This window comes from Agelaius tricolor, unplaced genomic scaffold (genome assembly GCF_023055355.1).
Source record: "Agelaius tricolor isolate 1412-34295 unplaced genomic scaffold, bAgeTri1.0.p SCAF_5, whole genome shotgun sequence".
In the NCBI taxonomy this organism is placed as follows: Eukaryota; Metazoa; Chordata; class Aves; order Passeriformes; family Icteridae; genus Agelaius; species Agelaius tricolor.
The window spans coordinates 12,906,069-12,918,811 of NW_027269265.1; the positions used below are offsets into that span (position 1 = coordinate 12,906,069).

The 12,743-nt window shown below is 36.4% G+C and overlaps 1 protein-coding gene across 1 annotated transcript in view; it reads left to right on the forward strand.

The window, feature by feature from the left end:
- Positions 1-12,743, forward strand: part of SETD3 (SET domain containing 3, actin N3(tau)-histidine methyltransferase) — a 62,141-nt gene that overhangs the window by 16,708 nt on the left and 32,690 nt on the right. Inside the window, exons 2-4 of the mRNA XM_071426502.1 lie at positions 6,836-6,945; positions 8,580-8,672; positions 11,701-11,849. Coding sequence (XP_071282603.1) covers positions 6,836-6,945; positions 8,580-8,672; positions 11,701-11,849 — 352 coding nt within the window. The remainder of the gene's footprint in view (positions 1-6,835; positions 6,946-8,579; positions 8,673-11,700; positions 11,850-12,743) is intronic.

Below are 12,743 nucleotides of genomic sequence, written 5' to 3' on the forward strand. Positions count from 1 at the left end.
ATATATATATATACATATATATCTTTTACATGTATTTATTGCTTTTTCTGTTGTCATGCAGGTACTGCCAAACACCCCTTCTTTTCATTGCTGTGTCAAAAAGAGGACTTGAACTTTCTTTCTAATCAATAACTTTAGTCACTTGCAGGAAAAAAAACCCACCTTTTTGTCTGAAATTTTATTTAAAATGAAAAATATACTGTTTTTTTCCCCTGAAGTTACAAATATGTCATGGAATTCTAGGATTTTTTTAAATTGAATTGAAATTTAACTCTATAATCTGTTTCATGAGCTAAATTACAAAGGTGGTTTCACAAAGGAAGCACACTTACTTTCTCCATATTGGGTCTCCTGCTATCATTATAATCATCATTTGCTGGTTAAATACAGCAGAGCACTCCTTAACTAAACTTTTTTCCCAACCATAAAATTGGATGAAGTGTTCTGTTAGATTTCAGAAGTTTTGAAAAAACATTCATAATCTATTTTTAAATTATTTATTTTATAAGATATAATGTGTGACTTTTTAATGATACATAGACTTCACAGTGCTGGTATTTGGAATTCATTTTCTAGACAGCTATGTATAGCAGCAAATCCTTTCAAATTATGGCTCTTGCTAAACAATTCAGCTGTCAAATGCATTAGTTTTAAATAGTTATATCTGTTTCATGTAACTGAACACTGAATGAAGATGAGTATGTAGGAAGTAGAAACCTGTTTTTCTGATTGGGAATTGGATCCAAAAGTACAGTTTTGATCAAGGTAGATGATTCCTTGAAAGGAAATACTTCCTTAACTAGATATCCCAAGATGTCAGTCTGATGGTTTTGCTTTTTTTTGTGTGTGTGTGTGTGAGAGAGAGAGAGACTTGCTGATTTAATTGTGCATGTAGAATATTTTCTCTGTAGAAATTCTGATGGCTAAGAAGCAATAGTTAGACAGGATGCATGTATCAAAGGAGAGAGCAGAGATACTCACAGAGCTTATTTCACATTCATATACTGGTAGCAGTATACTGAAAAAATGCATTTCTGATTATGGTGCCATCAATCTTTTAAGTTGTGTTCAATGAGCTTGTTTTTTTCTATGGTATGTTTGCTGTGTTTTATTTGAGCATCAGTAGTAGCTGAGACATATCTTGTATTAGCCTTGAATTTCTTGTGTAGACCAGATTTCAGCTAGATTTCTGGTCTTGGCCTCTGAAACAATATTCATCTAGGGTAGCAATATAAATACAAAGCATTGTTCAAATTTTCCTTTTCATTGTATTTGGGAAGCTGAAGTTCACAGCCTCTGAAATCAGCTTTATCTTTAGACATAATTCTTGCCACTACTTTCACTGGAATAATGGATTATTGCTACTGAGTGTTTCATACAAGGAAAAATTCAAAAATTGTTGCTAACTGTGTACCATATTTGAACAGCTTTATGTATTGCTGTGTTGTTTTTCTGAATCCACAGTGGCACTTTTCATGTCTCCATTTATAAAATGTGCACAGTTTTCTTTGGCTTTTTTCTTCTCAAAGATTTACTGATGGATGTTTATATTTCAAGCAGATTATTCCTCTCAATACAACTTTAAAATAATAATGGAAAGAAAAAAGCATGCGGTATATTGGTAGTTGTGGGATCTCAGCACATCGTTCCCGATGTCCAGAGATGCCAGGAGAACCCTTGGGGGTCTCGAAAACCCTGGAATATTGCCAAGAGTGCTTGGTGGCTTGATTTTGATCCATCCACAGAAGTAACAAGAGTCTGAGGACAAGAGAATCACTTTAGAATACAAGGTGTAAAAGAGACACATTTAGAGGGTGAGATATAGACTTTAAGGTTTTTGGTACAGGGGGTTATGGAGACAAGATGGAGGGATCAGGGCGTGTCTTGTCCTTCTTCTTTCTTCTTCTTGTCCTCCATCTCCTGTGATGATGTTGGCACTTGGGGATTGGTTTCTAGTGAAGGTGCACTTGCCAACATGGGCGAAAAGCATTGGGAAATAAAGGTAAATATTGTATACGTAGGTTTTAGTATGAAAAGACATGACCACCCCGTGGGTGGTCAGAGAGTGCCTGTGACTGCCTGCAGATCAGACCTCTGTTGGGCAGACAGAAAAATTTTGTAGATAAGAAATAATAAACAACCTGAAGACCGAAAGCTGAAGAGTCCAGACTCGTCCTTTGCATCGCGCCCACCAAAGAACCACTCTACCCGTGTCGGGGCAGAGACAGACAGCCGGACCCGACAGGTAGTTGTTTGTACAGAACATTTGCTAAGATTGTTTTTCCCCAGTTTATTGATCAGTTAACTTGCTTTATTCTTGGAAATGAGAAAACAAAATCCTTCAAAATAATTTCATTTTTTCAACCTGCATATCTTAATACTTATGAGTATCTTGATATAAACTATAGGTCATTTATAACTTTTATAATGAAATAGATGGTGTGTGAGTGCTTTAATTTTCTGATGATTCTAAAGATGCAGGGACTTGTGCTTAGAGGAAATGTAGAAAACATTTGTATGAATCAACACAGGACTGTACTGTTCTTGCTCTTAAGCTTTTGGACTCCATCTACAGTCCTGCTGTTGGATCCATTACAGACCCATCTGACTTGATTTTTCTTAAGAGCTGAAGAATCTAAAATAAATGCAGCAGAATGGCATATGGGAGAGTGGAACATGCAATAGGCAATGTGCAAATAAAGTCTTTGTGAAGGATGTACCACGAGAAAACTCCTGGGGGGTAAAGACAAAAACAAAGCAGAAGGAAAGACTGTATAATGGGAAGACCATGAAAATAAACTCTAAGTTAATTTTTTGTTGGTGTTGTTATTTATCTTTGTCTCACACTGCATTATGGCAGGTTGACCTTTTATATGGATCCTATTTCCAGTGAGCACTATTTTAAATCCAACATGGATTGCATAATGAGCATTACTGCCCCCTTCATTTGTGCTGAAAAATATAGAGAAATCTCATATCAAATGTAATTGTTTGTGGTAGAACAGCACCTTTCAAGGGGATGTCCAGTGTTCATTCACAAACATAAAGAGATGTGATCAGACAGTGGTTCTCACATTGAATCTGTGGGATCTTTCCTTACCAGCTGCATGTGTGGGCTTTTCATGGTAGAAACTGTATTGGGAAAGTAAGTTATGCAACTCAGGGGGGACTGATAAAATGAAGCAGCACAGGTGGGTTGTTTGAGCCTCTGACATCTATCAGACAGTGCTAAAATCAGGGGATGTGCATATGCCCCAGGACTTCACAGTTTGTGTGTACTTGTTTTGTTCTTGCACTATGTTTAATGTCAGAAAATGAAAGACTCGTTTTCTTTGCCTTTGGAAAACACCTTATAGTTTTGCCTTACTTCCCTTTTATGAGGTGTTGCTTTTCAGTCAGTTTTGAGCTCCTTTAATTTTGAGTTAATAAGTTAACAGTGTTAACTTAGCTTGCTTCCTGATCATTCAAAGTTACTATTTAAAATAAACCTTGGGTTTGGTAGCTTCTTGTTCTCGCTAATCTTAATGGAAAAGGAAAGCAGCCAGATTATAGACCTTTCCTCCTAGAATTTTCAGCTGCTGGTCAGTACATTGCAGTGTTAATACCACTTGCTGAAGAGCAAAACTTTTTGGCAGCATATGAGAGGAAGCATGTAATTTTGGGTCTGCTAACTGCCCTGACCAAGGATAAAATGATTCCTTTTATATATACAGAATGTTCAGAACACCTGGAGCCCAAAGTACTGCTTCTGTACAGTGATTTTTGCATTTTATGGATGTTACTGTGCAATGTGTTGTAACTTAAAGCTGCTATGGCGGTGGTGATCTTGATGACTTGGGCAGATGTTTGAAAGCTTTGAGATGTCTGAAGTTGTGGACATGACTGTCTCCCATCTCACTGCAAAATAACTGGACATAGAATCTTCTGTGCTGTACAGGAAGATATTATTTACTGTATAGACTACTTATAGACGTGCAGACTTCAGTTGCAATAACATGTGGAATTGTAGGGAAAAAAAGTATATCTGGAGATTGAGAGGCTCCATTTTTTGCTTTAGCTTCAAAGTTAAATCAGGTTGCTTAGGGCCTTGCCAAGTCAAATTTTTAAATTCTCCAAGGTTGCTTGGAGATGCTGTTAAATCCCTGTCTTGTTCAGTGCTCTACCATCCTCAGGGTGAGAAGTTTCCTTATGCCTATGTGGAATTTCCTTTGAGGCATTGTGTGTCTGTTGCCTGTTGAGTTTTTGCTGTGTTTTCCAATAAGAGTCTGCTTTCATCTGTTGCATAATTCCCTATCACATAGATGAAGGCAGTAGTGGACTCCCTTTCATCTCCAGATTGAACAAATGATGTCTTTCATTTTATGTGGTAGCCCTTTTAGTGGCCTTCCTCTGGATGTGCTTCAGTTTGCCAGCACCTCCTGCTCTGTGTGGCCCAAAGCTGCAGCACTGGACATGGGGCCTCACCACTGCAAGCAGAGGGGAATAATTGCTTCTCTTGACCTGCTGTTTGTGTTCTTGCTTATGCAGCTCAAACTGCAGTTAGTTTTCACTGGTTTATGGATGCTGGCTTTTGTTGAATTTGCTGTCCCCTAGAGTCTCCAAATCCTTTTCTGCAGAGCTGCTGCTGGTCTAGTCTGCAGCTATGATGCACTATATGATCTTTTCCTTCCCAAATGCAGGATACTATATCTTTGTATAACTTAACAAAGTCACTTCTGGCTTCTTCCTCCAGTTAGTTGGGATCCTTCTGAATGCTGGTCCTGCCCTTCAACATATTGGCTGCTTTTTCCATTTTATATCTTCTGTAAATATGTGAGGATCCTTTCTGTCCTAGCATCCAAATCTGGTGATTAATGGCTGGTATTGTCTACTGAGAAATCTGAGAAATACTGCACCTAATTTGTTGGCATAAAGGATTACAGACCAAAACTCTTTGAACTTCATGATTCAAGGAATTATTTGCCTGCCTATTCAGTCAATGTCTCCTCAATTTGACAATTGGGGTGCTATGGAGATTGTGTTAAAAACCTTGCATAAGTCAAAGCACTGGCAACTCCCAGTTCTCCCCGGTCCATGAAGCCACTTACTCTTCTGCTTAAGGCAGTGCAGGGGTTGCCTTTAGAAGTCTGTTTTCTGATTCCAGTCACATTTATGTCCATCATGCCTGGATATAACTTCCTTTTAGAACTCATTCTACATTTTGTACAGCATGTGAGGTGAAACTCACTGTTTTCTAGTTCTCTGGATCCTTTACTCTCTGCTGCTTCCACCTTGCCTTTCAGTTGGATTTTGTTTGTTTGATTTTAAGTTACCAGTTTCCTGTCATGAGCAATTACCATGACTTTTCAAAGATGGTAGCCAGCAGCCTTCCAGAGACATCAACTAACTTTTTTAGTACTTTGGATGTTTCCCATTTGATCCTATGTACTTGCATAGGTCCAGCTTACCTAGATAGCTTTTTGATTTGGCTGCTCCTCTCCCTCAAACTTTGCTAAATGCAGAAACATGGTAAACCTGATAGCAGCCCTTGCTGGTAAAGACCATGCCCAAAGTGTCGGGTGTCTCAACTTTTTCTGTACCTTTCATCACTAGGTAGCTTCCTGATTTAGCAGCTGAATTACACTTTCCCCAGAGTGTCTTCTGCTCATGGTAAAAGCTTTTCTTCTTGCTTTTCACATTCATCCACAATATCAGCTCCAAACAGGCTTTGGCCTCCCTCTTTCATCCTCTGCTTGCCCAGACAGTGCATCTATATTCTCCTCCAGTTGCCTGTTCCCTGTTCCACTTTACCTGTGTTTCATTTGAGCTCTGTCAGTGAGGAGTCCTGTGCACAGTCAGCTGGCCTCCTGCTCTTTGGTGCTCAGAGAAGAGTCCAGGAAGATGACTGGCTGTCATGGACTTGTTTGTAGCCTCCCAAGTCATTCTGATTACCATTCCCTGAGCAAGTCCCAGCTCTGTCTGCTGCAGTGAGTTCCAGAGTCTTTAGTCTGCTTTTTTCCTTCCTTTCTTTTCTCAAGACATGCTACGATTTCACAATTACTGCATCTGAGGCAGTTGGCTGTCTCATGTGTAAGCAGTTCTTCCTTATTCATGAGTACCAGATCCTGCTCAGCCCCTCCTCTAGAAGCCTGTTCAGTGCCAGCATCAGAAATTGCTCCCAGTGCATGTGAGAAATTCCCTGGATATTTCACACCTTACTACAATGCTGTTCCAGGAGGTGTTGTGTGATTTAAGTCCTGCAGGAGAACAAGGGGCACTGAATATTGGAATACCAGCCTAAGATGATGTTCCATTTACTTTGGGAACTGAAAACAAGTTTTCTTTAACTAGTTGCCTTGAATCAGAAGAAGCTGCAGCAAAGACATACAGATGGTATTGTGATTTTATTTGAAATGGAATACTTAATTTTCAATTAATTTTGAATTACTATGTAACATACAGTCAAAATACTAATTCAGCTACTATTGGCCATGCAGCTGATGAGATAAAATAACCTGGTTTTCTGTAGCCTGAATACGTTGGAATCCACAATATTTGTTCACAACTAATGAATTTGCATGTGATTAGAATAATTTTTCTTTTTGTTCTAAGATTTCTAGTTCCTAATTACCCTGAAGTAATTAATATGCAACTACATGAAATATTGCTTCAGATTCCACTGTGTAGCTCTTATGTTCAGGCCATGTAAATAATACTTGCACATATATATGTGCGAGAAATAATTTCTCATTCTTTTCTTTTTCATATGACTAGTGAAAGAAGATCTCATTCATTCATACTTATTATATTTTGTTTCATTGTAATTGGTGACAGTGTGCTTCTTAATCTGTTTTAGTTGGAAGATGGGGAAGAAAAGCCGAGTAAAAACTCAGAAGTCAGGTACAGGAGCCACAGCGACAGTATCTCCAAAGGAAATGTTGAATCTAATTAGTGAGTTATTGCAAAGTAAGTTTTGTTTTTATGCCTCTCTGGGAAAAGGAGTGCTGTGCAAACCACACAAAAACATTTTCTAGCTGAAGCCAATGAGTTGTGTTTTTTCTGTAAATGGCCAAGCTTGCTATTTCAGAGTGCTTAAGGTGGATACTTTGAGATACATACTAAACTACCTCTGTTAATATATGCCACCATTGGCTTATTTAAATGGGTATTTATTGGACAGACCGTATTTGTGGCAGTATTTGGCTTTTCATCTGAGTACAAGCATAAATACTGGGTGAGATTAGATTTTTAAACAACCAGATAACTTGGCATTGAAGCTTTGTTAAAAATGTTTTTCTTGTAAACTTGAAAACTTACACTGTTTCCATCTGAAACAGTACTTGAACAGTACTTTGAACTGATACTAGAGTAGGGAAATTAACTGTGGGCAGCAGTAATACAGCTCAGTTCAACTGCACAGATATTTTTGTTGCTTAGATCTGTTGTTGTTGCTGTTTGGGAACTTTTCGTAGTGCTTAGATCTTGTGTATAGACCAAAGATTGTTTCACTTGTTGAGGAACTTGGAACTCATCCATTATTTCTAGTAAATATGAAAAGCAGAGCATAATTTCATACGATGATGCTAAAATACTATTGACTCTTGCTACTGTCATTAGTAACTGCTATGATATAGTTCTTTTTGAAACACAACTCCATATTTTCATATTCTGGACACATCTAAGTGTTGCCTTAGAAAAATTAAAATTTTTCTTAGCATTGCTCGTGAGGAGGAGACAAGGAGTTGGCAAAGCAGTTTGATGCTTATGCTACAATTGGCCTCTGCTTTGCTACCAAAAATAAAATGTGGATCTAATTTGCTAAGCAAAGACAAGTATCAGCTGTTCTTTTTGTCAAGCTTCCATATTTTATTCAATGCTAAGATTTTTCAAATCACTTGAGCAAGGTAATCTTCAGCTGTCCACTTGGATTTACATGGCTTAGATCAAGAAATCCACACACTGACATTTAGAATATTGGCAGAGACACTGTGGATGTAATCTAAAGCTGAAGCATGGCTTTGTGTTCCTTTACTTGTCCCTGCAGTACTTTTGCATCTATGAAAACAGTAATGACTAGGCAGGTCAAATGTATGTACCAACAAATTTCTCAATTATTTAAGGTATGCTCTGTGCTGTTATTATCTGCTTTCATTACAGCAAGAGTGATGGCAAGCAGGGTAATGTAAACAGAGTGCTTTGCTTGAATTATTGAAAACAGACACTTTTTGTTGTTTGTCTTATCAGAGATATTATTTACTTAATGGCCTGGTTGTTTACTTTTTTCTCTACTCAGCTTTTTAAACATTTGCTATTTCTAATATCTGAAGGAATATTAAAAATAAAATAAGTTATAGTGTTAAGATTTCAAAAGTCTAAATTAGTTACCTGTCATATAATGGGATGTTTGTAACAGTGGAGATTGTTTTATTTGCCATGTAAACATATTTGAAGGACAGATAGTACTGAGATTCTGTTAAATTACTGTGAAAACATAATTCTGAGGTTAAAATATATATGTATATGTGTACATATATAGATCTATGTGTGTGTATATATATATATAAAATGTACTTAATTAAAGAAAACATTTTTATTTCCAGAGTGCAGCAGTCCTCCCCCAGGTCCTGGTAAGGAATGGGAGGAATATGTACAGATCCGTTCGCTTGTGGAGAAAATCCGCAAAAAGCAGAAAGGTAAATGTGAAACACTTGCAGTGTTTCTGAAATGTTCAGGTGGGCTTCACCACTGGCATTAACCATTTTAATACTCAGAATTCGGAATGATTATCACAGACAGATGATCCTGTGAGAATTTTGTCTGATAAGTAGAAAAAGGAGCTTGAGATTGTTTTCTCATCACCATCTGAAGGACTAGAAGTAACAATCCTTAGAGAGTAATGGGCTGCCTTGGTTCCTGGTTGCATAGTCTGCTGCTCTGTCTCTATACATCTGAACATTCTAAAGTTAAATTTGTAACTGTTTTACATTAAGGCTTTACTGGGTGTTGAAACAGTTTCAGCAAGACAACATCAGGACATCAAGTGATGACAAAAGTATATAAATACACTAAGTAAATGCAGCAGTTAATAAGTCTCTCTGCTCTAAATTATGCACATAATCAAAATAAAGAAATTATTGTAAATCACAGTTCATGAAGAATTTTATTGCCACTTTTCCAAAGTTTAAGGTATGCTTCTTTTTCATACTAGATCAGTTTTCTTCTATTATGGAACGTAACATCTTGCTGTTGATAATACTTTTTTTATATTAATTTTGTTATGCTTGGAGGTATACTCTAAAAGATCCTTTTCACATAATTTTAGTAAAAGTAACCTCTTTTATGACAGATATATTTTAATGACTGAGAAATACTTTTTAACCTTGCAATGAATAGGTTTGGGCTGGATATACCTGAAAAAGTCCTAAACAATTCTTTCCTCTCTCTTTTTTGTACAGTTATAGCAAGAAAGCCAGACTACATATAAATGGAGCTTGTCTAGTTCATGGTGTTACTTGATAAAGCAGATACTTAAGAGTCTTGAAACTTCCCTTTTACACCTGTTTTTAATATATTTTGACTGATGCAGAAAGATCTTACTCCATGAAAGGACTTAACACACCTCTGATCAGTCTTTGGCAGAGGGTGTATGGAAGAATAAATTATGCTCTTTCAGTGACTGCATTCTGTAGTGATGTAGATGTGAACTTGGTTCATTTTTAACTGTGCCATGACTTGTATAAACTTACTGTACATGTGCAGGTTTTTATGATGTAATATATGTGTTAAAGTCATAATTCAGGTTAATAAGAGCAGAGTTAGCACGGGGGTTGCCCTTGTCTCTGAATCTTTCTTCTGCACCAGAATGATTAAACTATCCACAGGAAAGATGCTGCTGGCAGAGATGGTAGAATTAGTGTAACAGTATCATGTTAATAGAGCATAGTTTTTCCTTTGGAAGATACCAAACCTACTGACCACACTGCTATTGACATTCAAGTGTCTTTCCATGTAACATTTTTCCATACACAGTGAGCAGCAATGGTATGGTGTCTTTCAAGACTGTTTTTAATAGAACATAGTAGTTAATCTACAGAGTTTTCTAACTTAATAAAGGCTTTAGACCTAATAATATATAATTAATGTATATTGCCAAAAATATTATACTTTGTGCTTTTCTTGACTAGAACATGGGGTTGCAGGATGTGAACTAGAATGATCTTCGGTATAAAAAAAATCTTATTTTGAAAACCGAGTTTAATTTCTAAAATTTTCCTTGTTTGACTCATTAGCAAAATTTTAAATAAAGCTAGTTTTCAATATAGATTTTCATCAGTACAACTATATTTTGTTCCATGTAGAAACTATTTATTTCCCAATGGTGCTTATGGCTTAAAGGAGATGATCTTCTCTTTAATTTGGAAAAAATTGGGAAGTATTGGTCCACATTGTATATGAAGAACAGAAGCAGAATTTTAGAGATGCTTAAAGAATGGTCTCAAGTACAAACTGGATGTTAAAAGCTTCCAATAGTCTTATAGAGTAGCAAAAGTTGAAAATCACAAGAGCAAAACCTTGGGCAGTGTAAATACCTACGAAGTTCTGTAGAAACTATGCAACTAGCCTTACTATGTTTGTGAGGGCATTATATGAAAAAAATATTTTTCAAATGCTTAATAAATTTTTATACTATAATATAAATTTTTAAATAATATAAATTTTTATACTGCATCATCAAAGAAGAAAGTTTTAAATGATGCTCACATTTTTAAGTTAACTACAGATTGATTGGTTCTGGGCCTTGAAATGCAAAATTTGGAGGCAGGAGGGGGATATTTTAAATGCTACTTGCTACTTACTAATGCTACTTGCCTAAAATAATTTTGATCTCAATGCTGATGACATTTTGTCACTCATAAAATGGCCTGAGCATTTTGGGGGTCTTTGGACACTTTTAATGTTATCTGACTCTAGAGTTTGGATTGAAGAGAACAGACAGAGACAAAGAGGTACAAAAGGAGCTGGCTGAGAATAGCCAGGAACTATTACAGAGAGATTCAAATGCATTCACAGTAGAAGAAAGCTGAGGAAATGAATGAGGCTTGTGATTCCACTGGTGGACCACATGTTGTTGGAGAAGCAAAGTTTAAAAATTTGGATGAGCTCTGTGATGTCAGGAGGATGATTCTTAGATAGTTTAGATCTATCCTTAGATCTATCCTTGGATATTTTAGTAGATCCATATGCTACAGAAAAAGGCTAACTGTCTTGTATGTGAAAGAAGAAACTCAAGATCTGCTTATCATCAGTTGCAGTGCTGAATTAATGAAATTACAGCTTGCCTCTCAAATTCTTCCTTGTCTGTATCAACATGTTGTGGTGATTGCATTTATCATTGATATTAAGATTGGAAATATTTTGGCTTTTATTAAAAGGGAAAGAGGAGGAGAGTTTCATATTTCATTGCTGCTCAGTTTAGGCAGTTGCATTTTTAAGATGACTGGTAAGCCATTTTGGCACAATAATGAATTTGATGAAAATTGGGTATGACATTTATAAATTATTGAGTAACACTTAACAGAGACCAGTTCTGACTCAGCTTCTTCAAAGTAGCACTGCTATGAGATAGCAGATAGCTTTTAACATGGGCTTCTATATTGAGCTTTTTTATCTTTCTGGATCCTCTTATTTCTGCATTTGTTTTTCAATAAATTGTGTATATAGGTTTGTCTGTTGTCTTTGATGGAAAAAGAGATGACTATTTTCCTGAACTGATAAAGTGGGCAACTGAAAATGGAGCATCCACAGAGGGTTTTGAAATAGCTAACTTTGAAGAGGAGGGATTTGGTTTGAAAGCAACAAGAGAGATAAAGGTGAGCATGTGAACATTTGACTTAGATTAGAAAATTGTGTTTGGAATGTATCTGCAAAACTCTGAAATGCTCACCCTTTTCCCCCTTCTAACTGCTTATGCTGTTCTGAAACATTGTGTACTTGAGAAAAACATTATTGATAAAATAGAGTATTATTTTGGATGACTACTGATAGTACTGTGAATTTTTAATCAATCTTTTTCTTTTCCTCTATGTTGCCTATACTGTTTACCAGAGTGCTCTACCACACTGACGTATCCCTTTATTCCATGTTTTCTAACTATTTAGTCTCTTCTTTCATATCCCTCTTAAAGAACTGAACAAGTTTTTGTCTGAAAAAGAGGTATTTGCAATACCTATTTAGCCTCTTCTCTTCTTCATTCCCGTCCCTTCTTTTAAAGAATTGGTCTTTTTGTCTCAGAAAGAGGTGTTTGCAATATCTATTCTCCAGTGAAAATGAAAAAATCCCCAAATTATGGTAATTGTAAAGGATTTTTTTAATAGACACACACAGAGTTAGGTAACTGTTAAAAGGAAAGCATTTAAAATTGTGTCTTTCCATTCCTATTTTGTAGGTGGGAAACAGCTTTGAAGACCAATCAGCTGTTGTAGAATGACTACCAGAAAATGAGCCCAGTATAATAATTTAAGAGCTTCATTAGCACACAGTTAATAGATTGATAAAAATCCTGAACCATTCTTCTAGAATAAAAACAGCCAATATGAAAAAACTCTACTGTGAGAAAATATGTGATCATGTAATTATTAGCAATATAACGTGTCTGGTAGCTTTAAGGTTGTGTTGTACATCGTAGCAGTTCCAAAATGGAAGGGCTTTATTTTGTATCTGAGTGCCTGTTTTAAAGCTTTGTGTAATGCAGATTGAAACACTGC